This window comes from Mustelus asterias, chromosome 10 (assembly GCF_964213995.1).
Source record: "Mustelus asterias chromosome 10, sMusAst1.hap1.1, whole genome shotgun sequence".
NCBI lineage: Eukaryota > Metazoa > Chordata > Chondrichthyes > Carcharhiniformes > Triakidae > Mustelus > Mustelus asterias.
This window is the reverse complement of record NC_135810.1, coordinates 97,946,638-97,960,744: the sequence shown is the minus strand read 5'-3', so window position 1 is coordinate 97,960,744 and position 14,107 is coordinate 97,946,638. Positions and strand designations below refer to the sequence as shown.

The 14,107-nt window shown below is 41.6% G+C and overlaps 1 protein-coding gene across 2 annotated transcripts in view; it reads left to right on the top strand.

Moving 5' to 3' along the window:
* The window catches only part of alg5 (ALG5 dolichyl-phosphate beta-glucosyltransferase), a 36,566-nt gene that overhangs the window by 6,464 nt on the left and 15,995 nt on the right, over positions 1-14,107 (top strand). The window contains exons 1-3 of one of the 2 annotated variants that reach the window (XM_078222272.1): positions 1,545-1,723; positions 8,791-8,962; positions 9,834-9,880. In XM_078222272.1, the coding sequence (XP_078078398.1) occupies positions 1,694-1,723; positions 8,791-8,962; positions 9,834-9,880 (249 nt within the window). In that variant the 5' untranslated portion in view covers positions 1,545-1,693. Of the gene's footprint in view, positions 1-1,544; positions 1,724-8,790; positions 8,963-9,833; positions 9,881-14,107 lie in introns of those variants that run through there. The other variant, XM_078222271.1, reaches the window with a different exon arrangement.

Sequence of the window (14,107 nt, the reverse complement as noted above, 5' to 3'; positions counted from 1 at the left end):
AAAAATATTGCTACTCGTACCAAATAGTTATTGTCCTTGCTATTAGTAAGGACAACAATTATTTGGTTAAGTAGCAATATTTTAGTCTGTACATATTTATATTAGCTTGTCGTCGTCCCCCCATGCCTTAAATTTTAAAACATCTCTCTTGTACCTGAGTTCTTTGTGGCCTCTATCTCTAATTTCTAGCTTTCATATGTGCACTGCCTTTCTCCAGAAAACTCTCCCTTCCTCTGTTCCTAGCCCCTCACACAACCCCTGCCCTTAATCCTACCATCAGCTGCTTAAATCTGTCTGAAATTCCTACGCTAAGCCCCTCTTCCTCTCCATCTATGTATGTTTGTTCAGAGATGCTCATTTTTTATTCTTGCATAGGATGTGGATGCCACCAGCAACACCAGAATGTATTCCCCAACACTAATTTTATTGCGCTGCTACAGTCCAGCTGGTGCAGATATACTGAAAGTGCTCTTAGGGAGGGTGTTCCAGGATTTTGATCCAAATTATTTCTGTTATTCCTTCTAACAAAGTACTCCAAATGCTGGAAATTTGAAATAAAAACAGGAAATACTGAAATTACTGTACTCGGGTCTGGCAGCATCTGTGGAGATGGGACAGAGTTAACATTTCAGGACTCTGCAAGTCAGGTTTGTGACTTGGAGGAGATTGTGCAGATGCTGCTATACCCATGAGCCTGCTGCCCTTTTTCTTCTAGGTAGTAGAGGAACGGGTTTGGAAATGCTTTCAAAGGTGGGAACAGGGTTTGTGGAGTTGCTCATCATCCAGTTAGATCATTGGCTGATCACCAGTTACCTGCATTAGCTCCATCTTTCTTTATCCCCAACAAACATCTACCTGACTTTAACATTTCAATTGATTTAGCATCCACGGCCTTTTATGGGAAAGAGTTCCAGATCCCTAATACCTTTGTGTGAAAAAGTGATTCCCGAGTTCTATATTAATTGGCTTAGCTTCAATTAGGGAATTTTATTGGCTTCCATGGAGGGAATCATTTTGTCATCTGCACTGTCGAATCCTCCTCTATCTTCTGTACTCGAGGAAATACAAACCAACTTTATGCATAATTTAACTTTTTAAGACCTGAATTTGTTCTGGGGAATCTGCACTGTACTTCCTCAAATGCCTAGCTACCCTTCCTGAGATATAGTGTCCTACATACACTCCACAACTGCATGCAACTAAAGCTCTAACTGGCTGAAGCATTTCTGCAGCAAACAGACTAAAAGCACCATTTTTGTGGGCAGCTTATTCTTTAAAGCACGATGGAAGTTTTAATACAGCTAAAAAAAAAACCAACAGGCATATGTTAAACTATCCTTTACTCAGACGTTCATCTCTCTCAGGAATCAGTTAGAAATGATCCTTAACCACCATGAGTTTCATTCTGACCTTTTCTTTTTTCCAGCCTGGAAATTTTTAATTCCAGAATTGTCTTTCACGATTGCTTTTTCTGTCCGCAAATTTTTAAATGATTTCTGTACTTGGACTCCCAAATCTCTTGCTCCTCTTTTATTCTTTGACAGCATTTATTGGCCACTCCAGTTATCCTTCAGAAGATAGTACTGAACCACATTCTTGAACCACTGTGGGTACACTCAATGCTGTTAGAGAAGACGTTCCAGGATTTTGACCAAGCGACAGTGAAGGAGTGGCAATATAGTACTGAGGCAGAATGGTGTGTGGCTTGGATGGGAACTTACAGGTGATAGTGTTCTTGTGTGTCAGCTGTCCTTGTCCTTCTAGCTGTTTGAGTTTGTGGGTTTTGCAGATGCTGTCAAGAATCATAGAATCATAGAAACCCTGCAGTACAGAAAGAGGCCATTCGGCCCATCGAGCCTGCACCGACCACAATCCCACCCAGGCCCTACCCCCATATCCCTACATATTTACCCACTAATCCCTCTAACCTATGCATCTCAGGACACTAAGGGCAATTTTTAGCATGGCCAATCAACCTAACCCGCACATCTTTGGACTGTGGGAGGAAACCGGAGCACCCGGAGGAAACCCACACAAACACGAGGAGAATGTGCAAACTCCACACAGACAGTGACCCAAGCCGGGAATCGAACCCAGGTCCCTGGAGCTGTGAAGCAGCAGTGCTAACCACTGTGCTACCGTGCCCCGTCAAGGGAGGTTATGTGTGCTGCAGTACACCATGTAGATGATACACACTGCTGTCACTATGCATCAGTGGTGAAGGGCGTAGATGTTGAAGGTGGGTGGGTTACAAGTAAGATGGGATGCTTTGTCGTGGATGGTGTCAAGCTTTTTGAGTATTGTTGTAGCTGCACTCATCTAAACAAGTGGAGAGTATTCCATCACCCTGACTTGTGCCTTATAGGTGGTGGGCAGGCTTTATGAAGACAGGAAGTGAATTCTCCCCACGGAATTCCCAAACTCTGACCTTCTCTTGTAGCCACAGTATTTATATAGGAACGTAGGAGCAGGAGTAGGCCATTTGGCCCTTCAAATCTGCTCTATCATTCAGTAAGATCAAGCTGACCAGGTTGTGGTCTTGGCTCCAATTTCCTTTCTGCCTCCATCCTCTCCTCACCCCATTCCTGGTATTAGTTGAGTAAATCTTCTCTAAACTACTTCTAAGATGCATTTACATCTTAAACTTATACTGTATGTACATGGTACTCCAGATCTGGTATCACCAGTGCCCTGTACAACTGAAACATAACCTCCCTACATTTGTATTCAATTACCCCCACAAACAATAACATTATATTCGTTTTCCTAATTACTTGCTGTACTTGTATACCAGTATTTTGTGATTTATACATTATGACACCCAGATCCCTCTGACTCTCAGAGCTCTGCAATCTCTCACCATTTAGATAATATGCTGCTAAAGTGGACAATTTCCCATTTGTTCACATTATACTCCGTATGACAGATTTTTGTCCGCTCACTTCACCAATCTGTCCCTTTGTAGCCTCCTTATGTCCTTTTCACAACTTACTTTCCTACTTATTTTGTGTCATCAGCAAATTTTGCAACTACATCTTTGGTCCCTTCATCTAAGCCATTTATATAAATTGTAAAAAGTTGAGACCCCAGCACCGATTCCTGTGACACACCACTTGTTACATCCTGCACACCAGAAAAAGACCTATTTATGACTACTCTCAGTTTCCTATTAGTTAGCCAATCTTCAATCAATGCCAACACGTTACCTCCATGAGCTTTTATTTTCCATAATCATTGAAGTGGCACCTTATCAAATGCCTCCCTGAAATTTATGTACAATACAACCACCAGTTCCCCTTTGTGCACAACACGTGAGTCCTTCAAAGAACTCCAATAAATTGGTTAAATATGATTTCCCTTTGACAAAACCTGGGCAATTTTCCACATTGCCGGATAGATGCCTATGTTGGATCTGCACTAGAACAGCTTGGCTAAGGACACAGCATGTTTTGGAGCACAAATCTTCAGTATTATTACTTCATTACTTCTAGTGTCTCACCATTTGGAAAATACTCATTTATATTTAAGTTTTAAGTGGGTGACCTCACATTTGTACAGTTTTGCCCGCTCACTTAATCTGCCAATGTCTCCTTGCAACTTTCTTCACCTGTAGCACTATATACCCCTGGTTAGGTTAATCTGGAAACTGGATATAATTCTCTATTCTTTCATCCAGGCCATGAATAGGTATGGTGAAATAGTGAGGTCCCACAGCAGATCCCATGGAGAACACTACTTGTCACAATCTGAATATATAGCCTTTTTACCTTCTTTTCCAACCTCTGTATCCTATTTCCCAACCAATCGCCAGCCAATGTCACAAAGTTACCTCTAATTTTGTGCACTTTCACTTTTGTTAATCTTTTATCTAGAAATATATCACCTGTCTTCGGATAGTCCATACAGACAATATCCTTAGAGACCCCTTTATCCACCGTGCCAGTAACCACCTCAAGAAACCAAATTGTGTGTCAACCGTAGCTCTGTTGGTAGCACTCTCACTTCTATTCACAAGGTTCACAGTTCCGAGTTCCACTCCAGGGCTTGAACAGAAAAATCAAGACTAACACTCCATTACAATATGGAAGGAGTGCTGTACTTTTGAAGGTGGCATCTTCTGGATGAGACAGTTAACTGTTGTCACATCTGATTGCTTGGATGGATGTAAAAGATCCCATAGCATTATTTTGAAGAAGAACAGGGGAGCTATCCTTGGTGCCCTGGCCTATTTTCTCCCCAAATCAACATCGCAAAGACAAATTATCTGATCATTATGAAACTGCTGTTTGTGGAGGCTTGTGTGCAAATTGGCTGCCGTGTTTCTTAACTTACAACAGTAACTACACTTCAAAAGTACTTCATTGGCTGCAAGATGCGATAAGCAATTCAGTGGTCGTGGAAAGCACTTTTTAAATGCAAGTTTTTCTTTTTATTGGTCAGGTAGACTCTTCACAAAGAATTGATCAAGGATTTGAGGGACATAAGAACATAAGAAATAGGAGCAGGAGTAGGCCATCTAGCCCCTCGAGCCTGCCCCGCCATTCAATAAGATCATGGCTGATCTGAAGTGGATCAGTTCCACTTACCCGCATGATCCCTATAACCCCTAATTCCCTTACCGATCAGGAATCCATCTATCCGTGATTTAAACATATTCAATGAGGTAGCCTCCACCACTTCAGTGGGCAGAGAATTCCAGAGATTCACCACCCTCTGAGAGAAGAAGTTCCTCCTCAACTCTGTCCTAAACTGAGCCCCCCCTTTATTTTGAGGCTGTGCCCTCTAGTTCTAGTTTCCTTTCTAAGTGGAAAGAATCTCTCCATCTCTACCCTATCCAGCCCCTTCATTATCTTATAGGTCTCTATAAGATCCCCCCTCAGCCTTCTAAATTCCAATGAATACAAACCCAATCTGCTCAGTCTCTCCTCATAATCAACACCCCACATCTCTGGTATCAACCTGGTGAACCTTCTCTGCACTCCCTCCAAGGCCAATATATCCTTCCGCAAATAAGGGGACCAATATTGCACACAGTATTCCAGCTGCGGCCTCACCAATGCCCTGTACAGATGCAGCAAGACATCTCTGCTTTTATATTCTATCCCCCTTGCGATATAGGCCAACATCCCATTTGCCTTCTTGATCACCTGTTGCACCTGCAGACTGGGTTTTTGCGTCTCATGCACAAGGACCCCCAGGTCCCTCTGCACAGCAGCATGTTGTAATTTCTTTCCATTTAGATAATCCAATTTGCTATTATTTCTTCCAAAGTGAATAACCTCGCATTTGTTAACGTTATACTCCATCTGCCAGATCTTTGCCCACTCACTCAGCCTGTCCAAATCTCTCTGCAGACCTCTACGCCCTCCACACAATTCACTTTTCCACTTATCTTTGTGTCATCTGCAAACTTTGTTACCCTACACTCAGTCCCCTCCTCCAGATCATCTATATAAATGGTAAATGAGGCCCCAGGACCGATCCCTGCGGCACGCCATTAGTTACCATCTGCCAACCAGAAAAGCACCCATTTATTCCGACTCTCTGCTTCCTGTCGGATAGCCAATCCCCAATCCATGCTAACACCCTACCCCCAACTCCGTGTGACCCAATCATCTTCAGCAACCTTTTGTGAGGCACCTTATCAAACGCCTTCTGGAAATCCAAAAACACCGCATCCACTGGTTCCCCTCCATCAACCGCACTAGTCACATCTTCATAAAAATCCAACAAGTTCGTCAAGCATGACTTTCCCCTCATGAATCCATGCTGCGTCTGCTTAATCGAACCATTCTTATCCAGATGGCCTGCTATTTCTTCTTTAATGATGGATTCCAGCATTTTCCCAACTACAGACGTTAAGCTAACCGGCCTGTAGTTCCCCGCCTTTTGTCTATTTCCTTTTTTAAACAGCGGCGTAACATTAGCCGTATTCCAATCCGCCAGCACTACCCCAGAATCCAACGAATTTTGATAAATAATCACTAAATGTATATGAGAGTAGGTTAGCAGATAAGGAAAACTAGAAGTCTTTTATAAACATAAATAGTAGAAAGATAGTTGAAGGAATAGTTTAGCACAGTCATGGCCAAACCTTTTGGCCGGAGGTGTCTCCTTGGCAGGGAAGTTATATGGGGTGCTGACTATAAACGCTCAAGAAATTAAGTATTATACATTCTGGTACAAATTATTATGATACTTATACCATTATGTACAATAATGAAGCCCTCTTGCAAACCCTCTTGGCTTAATAGGAACACTGAATTTGATCATCTCCCTTTACAATGAAAGTCTGGTGTCTTTTCCTCTTTCCACAGATGCTGCCTGACCTGCTGATTACTTCCAGCAAATTCTGTTTTTATTTCAGATATCCAGCGTCTTCCAACGTTTTGCTTTTGTCTTGCCATTATAAATTAATTGTTAGTATGACAAATATACACATGGATTTGTTGAAGGCAAATCATGTTGACAAACTTGATTGAGCTCCTTGTTGAAGTAATGGATAGTTGACAATGATAGTGCAGTTGATATGTAGATGAATTCTCAATAGGCATTTGATTAAAAAGCCCAGTAGTTGGCAAAATTGAACTTCGTTGGGATTAAAGGGGCAGTGGCTACATTGAATACAGAATTAATTAAGGTACTGGGAAGCAGCGAGTGGCTGTTTTTCAGACTGGAGAGAAGTATAGCGGTGTCTCACGTGGGTCATTACTGGGACCACTGACCCTTTTGATATATATCAATGATCCTGTCTTTGCTTTAAGGGGAATCATTTCAAAGATTCCAGACTTCAGAAGGACATAAACAGACTGCTGAAATGAGCAGACCTGTGGCAAATGACATTTATTGAAGATAAATATGAACAGATTCATTTTGGTAGGAAGAATGAGGAGAAGCAATATAAACTTAATGGTATAATTTTAATGGGAGTTCAGGAACAGCCATGCTGTGAGTGTGTGTGGGGGCGTGGGGTGCGGAGGAGGAGAGAGAGAATGGTGGTGCAGGGGGTGTTGATGGGTAGGTGATTTGGTGTGATGTGGAGGTATATGTTCAAATCTTTGGGACCCTCTTCCCCAGAGAGTGATATCAAGAAATGGTTGGAGATGCTGGATACTGCAAAGGCAATGGGCCCTGATAATATTACGGCAATAGTACTGAAGACTTGTGGTCCAGAACTTGCCGCTCCCCTAGCCAAGCTCTCCCAGTACAGTTACAACACTGACATCTACCCGACAATGTGGAAAATTGCCCAAGTGTGTCCTGTACACAAAAAGGAGGACAAATTCAACCCGGCCAATAACCGTCCAATCAGTTTACTGTCGATCATCAGTAAAGTGATGGAAGGGGCCATCAACATTGTTATCAAGCAGCACCTGCTCAGCAATAACCTGCTCAGTGACATCCAGTTTGGGTTTCGCCAGGGTCACTCAGCTCCTGATCTCATTTCAGCCTTGGTTCAAACATGGACAAAAAAGCTGAATTCCAGAGGTGAGGAGAGAGTCACAGTCCTTGACATCAAGGCTGCATTCGACCGAATGTGGCATCAAGGAGCCTTAGCAAAACTGAAATCAATGGGTATTCGGGGCAAACTCTCCGCTGGGTGGAGTCATACCTAGCACATAGGAAGATGGTTGTGGTTGTGGAGGGCAGTCTTCTCAGCCCAAGGACATCTCTGCAGGAGTCCCTCAGGGTAGTGTCCAACCATCTTCAGCTGCTTCATCAATGACCTTCCCTCCATCAGTGGGGATGTTCGCCGATGACTGCACAATGTTCAGCACCATTCGCGACATCTCATACTGAAGCGGTCCATGTTCAAATGCAACAAGATCTGGACAATATCCAGGCTTGAGCTGACAAGTAGCAAGTAATATTCACTCCACACAAGTGCCAGGCAATGACTGTCACCAATAAAAGACACACTAACCACCGCCCCTTGACATTCCATGGTGTTACCTTCACTGAATCCTCCACTGTCAACATCCTTGAGGTTACCATTGACCAGAAGCTCAACTAGACTCGCCACATAAACACAGTGGCTATAAGAGCAGGTCAGAGGCTAGGAATACTGCGGCGAGTAACTCACCACCTGACTCCACAAAGCCTATCCACCATCTACAAGGGATAAGTCAGGAATGTGATGGAATACTCCCGACTTACCTGGATGAATGCAGCTCCAACAATACTCTGCTTGACACCATCCAGGACAAAGCAGCCCACTTGATTGGCGCCACATCCACTCCCTGCACCACCGATGCTCAGTAGCAGCAGTGTGTACTTATCTACAAGATGCACTGCAGCAATTCACCAAAGATCCTTAGACAGCACTTTCCAAACCCGTGACCACTTCCATCTAGAAGGACAAGGGCAGCAGATACATGGGAACAGCACCACCTGCAAGTCCCCCTCCAAGCCACTCGCCATCCTGACTTGGAAATACATCACCGTTCCTTTGCAGTCGCTGGGTCAAAATACTAGAATTCTCTCCCTAACGGCATTGTGGGTCAACTCACAGCACATGGACTGCAGTGATTCAAGGCGGCAGCTCGCCACCACCCCTCAATGGCAACTAGGGGTGGGCAATAACTGCTGGCCAGCCAGTGATGCCCATATCCCACGAATGAATAAAAAAAACTTGAAACATAACCATGATAAGGAATTGTCTACTTAAAACCAGGTTTTATTAATCGTTTAAGAACCATATTGATTTAAGGTGTAAGTTATTAATAAAATCCCCCCTATAATGTAACATAGTATGTTTTACAACCTGATTTTTTTTTTTGTCTTTTATAGCTGGTGTTCATTGCACATGTGACTGCCATAAAAATGCCAAACCTCACTCTTGGAGAGAATGAAAAATTCTTCAGGAGTCTACATTCTGAGAAGGAATTGTTCCCCAGCATTCATGACCGGCCCACGATAGAACTGTCCGTAATTGTCCCCTCTTATAATGAAGAAGAAAGATGTAAGTTTTACTGACAAATGTTTTTCAATTTTAGCAATTCTTGGCAAGGTCATGACTGACCAGTTTTCTTAACAGCGATTCTGATACACTGCTCAGGCTTTCGGAAGATACAGACTCACATCTTTACAAATATAATCTCCTGAAGATGGAAATAATTTGGTGTCAACCATGGCACAGTGGGTAGCACTCTTTCCTCTTGAGTTGGACATTGTGGGTTCAAATTCCATTCCAGAGATTTGAGTGCAAAATCTATGCTGGGTACTCCAGTATTAAAGGTGTTGCACTTTGTACTTAGCTGAAAAGAATAATGGTCTTAATGCATTCAGCTACCCAGAGCCTATTATTCATCAGAATGATTAAAATGTATTTATTCTGTGCTTAATGCCGGTGTGATGAACTTGTTTTGTTCTTTACAATTGCGCCTGAAATGTAGACAACCAATTTGACTAGAATTACTTTAAGTATTTTAAATTGTAATGTTAAGACCAAAAGTGCATCCTTCAATTGAGAAAAAAATCTCAGTTCAAGCTTCTTTTTTCATGAAGCTTCCTTCTTTACAGGCTGATCCGTATTATGTATTCTCCTAGATCCACCCTGACTGATGATGCCATTCCACTGGGTCAGCTTAATCAGATAATGATTCCTGGCATTTTTCTTCCCACAGAGCGGTTCATTTTAATTTGGACTGCTACATTATTTTTGTGTTCAGTGAAGCAATGCTGGTAGTTTCCAATAAGAGTGATAAAATTATCTGATTTTGGGCTAAAATGCAGCGCTCCACTGACTTTATTACACAGAAATCATGTAAAACATAAACTTTAGTCATGGTCTAAATATTGCTGGCTTCAATTATTTCCCCTCCTAATTTCAGTACCTCTGATGATGGAAGAGGCATTAGAATATTTGGAACAAAGACAGGTATTGATTATTTATTCTAACATCATTTGTTTTCTTTGTGATTTTGAATGGTGATTGCATAGCATTTCTCAGTTTTGTTTTCTCTTTAGAATGGTAGAATATATTAAATGTTACCTTTTACTGAGGCGGGGAAGCATCACTGTTAATGGGAATTCTAGCCAGGAAACAAAGCTCCTTTAGAAAGTGTGTTCTGAAGCCACACCTCCGAATAACCGCTGCTTTGACTACCAGGGAAGGTTTGCACTGCTGCGTGTACTGCAGCTTGAGTCATTGCATTCTGCAAACACACTTGTAATTATTTTCATAGAAATCATAACCCTACAGTGCAGAAGGAGGCCATTCGGCCCATCGGGTCTGCACCGAGAACAATCCCACCTCGGCTTTTTCCCACTACCCCACACATTTACCCCACTAATCCCTTTAACCTACACATCCCAGGGCACTAAGGGGCAATTTAGTATGGCCAATCAAACTAACCCGCGCATCTTTGGACTGTGGGAGGAAACCGGAGGAAACCCACGCAGACATGGGGAGAATGTGCAAACTCCACACAGACAATGACCCAAGCCAGGAATCGAACCCAGGTCCTTGGAGCTGTGAGGCAGCAGTGCTAACCACTGTACTACCGTGCTGCCTATATGGAGATCTTGGCAAACATTTCAGTAAATTAAAAATCTTGAATAGCATAATCATAAAGTATCACCCACGTCATTCACCTGTGATAGTTTCAAAAATGCAGTCTGAACAAGTGACATGGTGCACACCAGAAAATTGCCCATTTGTTTCCCACCCAATCTGTGTCATTTCAAATGGAACAGCTGGTATAAAAAAACCCAGTGACAAACAGAATGCATGCGAGTTTGAATATCAAAATGCAATTAATATTTCGGCTTGAAGAAGGGCAGTCAGATTCAAACTCTTGTCACCATTTAATAGGATAGCTATGTGCTATAAGCTATAATGTGGAGATGCTGGCGTTGGACTGGGGTAAACACAGTAAGAAGTCTCACAACACCAGGTTAAAGTCCAACAGGTTTATTTGGTAGCAAAAGCTAGTGGCTTTTGCTAACAAATAAACCTGTTGGACTTTAAACTGGTGTTGTGAGACTTCTTACTATAAGCTATAAACAGTAGGTGGCAGTGTCATAATGCAAAATGGTATCCTAGAAGCACCGCCCCCCTCTCCCCCCCCCCCCCCCCCCCCAAATTATCTTCCACTAGCTAAAGTATGCAAGGCTTTGTATTAAATGAAAAGCTTCATAATTTTTTAAAAAGAAATCCAATTGTAATGACAGAATTCAATTTTGCATTTTGACTGCCTTAGTGTGGTCACCTACCTTATACTTCCTCATTATATTTTGAGAAGTACCTTTATGTCATTGCCTTTAATGCGATTGTTCTAATGAATACTGATTTGAATAAAGGCCAATAATTTTATGAAGTGAATTATTGTCCAACTTTAAAAAACTGAACACTAAAGAACTGAATACACAGAACCTGAAAGTAAAAAAAAAATTGTTTGTCAATAGAACAAGGCAATGGAAAGTGATCTTGAAAAACGAAAATTGGCCGTGTTCAGCCCTGCTGAAACTTTTGTGTTTCAGTGAGGCTAGTTCTTGGCTGAAAAAGTGCAGTCAGACAGCAAAAATATAGAACTTCATCTTAATTAAAAGTACCAGGTGAATCATTTGAAGCTTTGAATCAAACGAGTGAGTACCTAATGGCCCATAGCGATTTCATGAAAGCAGGAGTTGGTGTTACAGATGGCACAGCTCCCCTCAGGCTTCCATATTATTGGCTTGGCTTTTAAGACAGTCAGTTAAACTATGTAAGGGTCCTTTCCAGTGAATGCCTTGCTGCTACCTCGTAAACCACCACCGTAATAGCTTATAACACTTGATCGGAAACAGTCTGTTGTTTTAAGAGTTAAATTTTGTAATTAGTTAGATGGAGGAGATGGGAAGAGATCTGTGTCATCATATGGCTACTACAAGGAACTGGACTCCTAATGAAATGACTTGGCCATCCCAAATTTAATGCTTTTTCCTCTCTATAGAGATAAACATATATGTTACAGCATGACAGGAAACCATTGGGTCCATTATGGTAATTCTTCACTTGGAACTATTCACTATTTTGCCATTCTCCTGTCCTTTCCCAATATTCTTTTATAACATTTTTAAATCAAAGAAATTTGCACCATTTGGCCCATCATGCCTGTACTGGCTCTTAGAAAAGTCATGCCTAATCCTGCATCCCTGCTCACTGTTCATAACTTTTGTGTTCCTTCTCCTAGAGGATCCTGTCTAATGCTCTTTTAAAATTATTTAAAGAATCAGCTTCCATCACCTTTTCAGGTATGGAGTGTTCCAGATCCCTTCCAGCTCTCAATGAAAAATATTGTCCTCCTCTCCCTTCTTTATCTTTTGCCAATTATTTTGAATCATCGACCTCTGGTTATTCACCCATTGATGTGGAGATGCCGGCGTTGGACTGGGGTAAACACAGTAAGAAGTTTAACAACACCAGGTTAAACAACAGGTTTATTTGGTAGCAAAAGCCACACAAGCTTTCGAGGCTCTAAGCCCCTTCTTCAGGTGAGTGACTCACCTGACTCACCTGAAGAAGGGGCTTAGAGCCTCGAAAGCTTGTGTGGCTTTTGCTACCAAATAAACCTGTTGGACTTTAACCTGGTGTTGTTAAACTTCTTACTGTATTCACCCATTGTCCAGAGGTGATAGTTTTTTTTCTGTTGAAAGCACTTGTCTTGCCAGGCTCTGGGGATTTATCAGCTTTCAGTCCAATTAATTTTTCCAGCACTTTTTTTTAACTAATGTCCTTACATTTGTCATCCTCACCAGACTCTTGTGTTCCTTAGCCTTTCAGTGAAGACAGAACTAAAGTAGTTGTTTAATTGCTTTGCAATTTCCTTGTTCTCCATTATCAATTCTCCCATTTCAGACTGGAAGCGGTCTACTAATTTCTTTCTTTTTAGAAGCTTTTATGATTCCTCTCATGCTTACTCTTTACTCTTATGTTCTGCTTTCCCCTCTCAATTCAATCTCTTGGTGCTGCTTTGCTGAATTCTAAACTGCTCCCAATCCTCGGGCTTGCTACTTTTTTGAGCAACTTTATATGACTCTTCTTTGGATTTAATACTATCCTTAATTTCTTTCGTTATCCATGTTTTGACTGCTTTTCCTGTTGTGCTTTTGCACGATAAAGGAATGTATAGCTGTTGCAGTGCACGCAGTTGTTCCTTAACTATTAGTCATTGCCTATCCACCACCATGCCTTTTAATGAAGTTCCCCAATCTATCATAGCCAACTCACCTCTTAGACCTTCATAGTTTCCTTTGTTTAGATTTAGGACCCTTGTTTCAAACTTTGGGTCTTCGACCCAAATTACTTTCCATCCTAATGAAGAATTCTGTCATGTTATGTTCTCTGTCCTGTTAAAGACTCGCACAACAAGATTATGAATTGACCACTTCCCGTTCCATAACACCAATTCTAGGATAGCCTGTCCTCTAGTTGGTTCCTTGATGCACTGGTCTTAAAAAAAAAGCTAGTACATGTTTCCAAGAATTAAGTTGCCAGAGTATTTGGTTGCCCAAATTAAAGTCACCCCTGATTACTGTAGCACCCTTGTTACATGTATCTCTAATTTCCTGTTAAATGCCATCCCCTATATTTTCTTTCAAATGAAAATGTCTAGCTTGTATCTAAAACATATTTTCCTGAAATGAGCCATTAGTACTTTACCCTGCGTTCCTCTTTTCCAATCTGGCTGTGCTAGATTCCGCCTTAGATCACTGAAATTAGTTCTTCCCTGGTTGTGCGTTTTACCTTGGATGTTTACTGATCTTTCTCTAGTGTCAATTTAAACTGAATTATGTTGTAGTCACTGTTAGCTGGTTGATATTCTACTGTAAAACATTCCACTTAACCTATGTCATCTCCCAGCAGCAGATCCCCAAAAATGCTTCTTCCTTTGGTAAACTGGAGACGTATTGATTGAGAGTGTTTTTCTATACACATATTAGACATTCCTCTCCGGACCTACCCTTTGCACTAGTTTCTCTATTTGTGCATTTGAAATTTGACACCTATCTCCCCCTTGAAGTTTGGACCTCAAAATATATATATATATTTTTTAAACTCCCAGTAAGGTAACAACTTTCCTTTGTTCCTGCCACCCCACCCATCCTGTTCCTCATTTCAAGA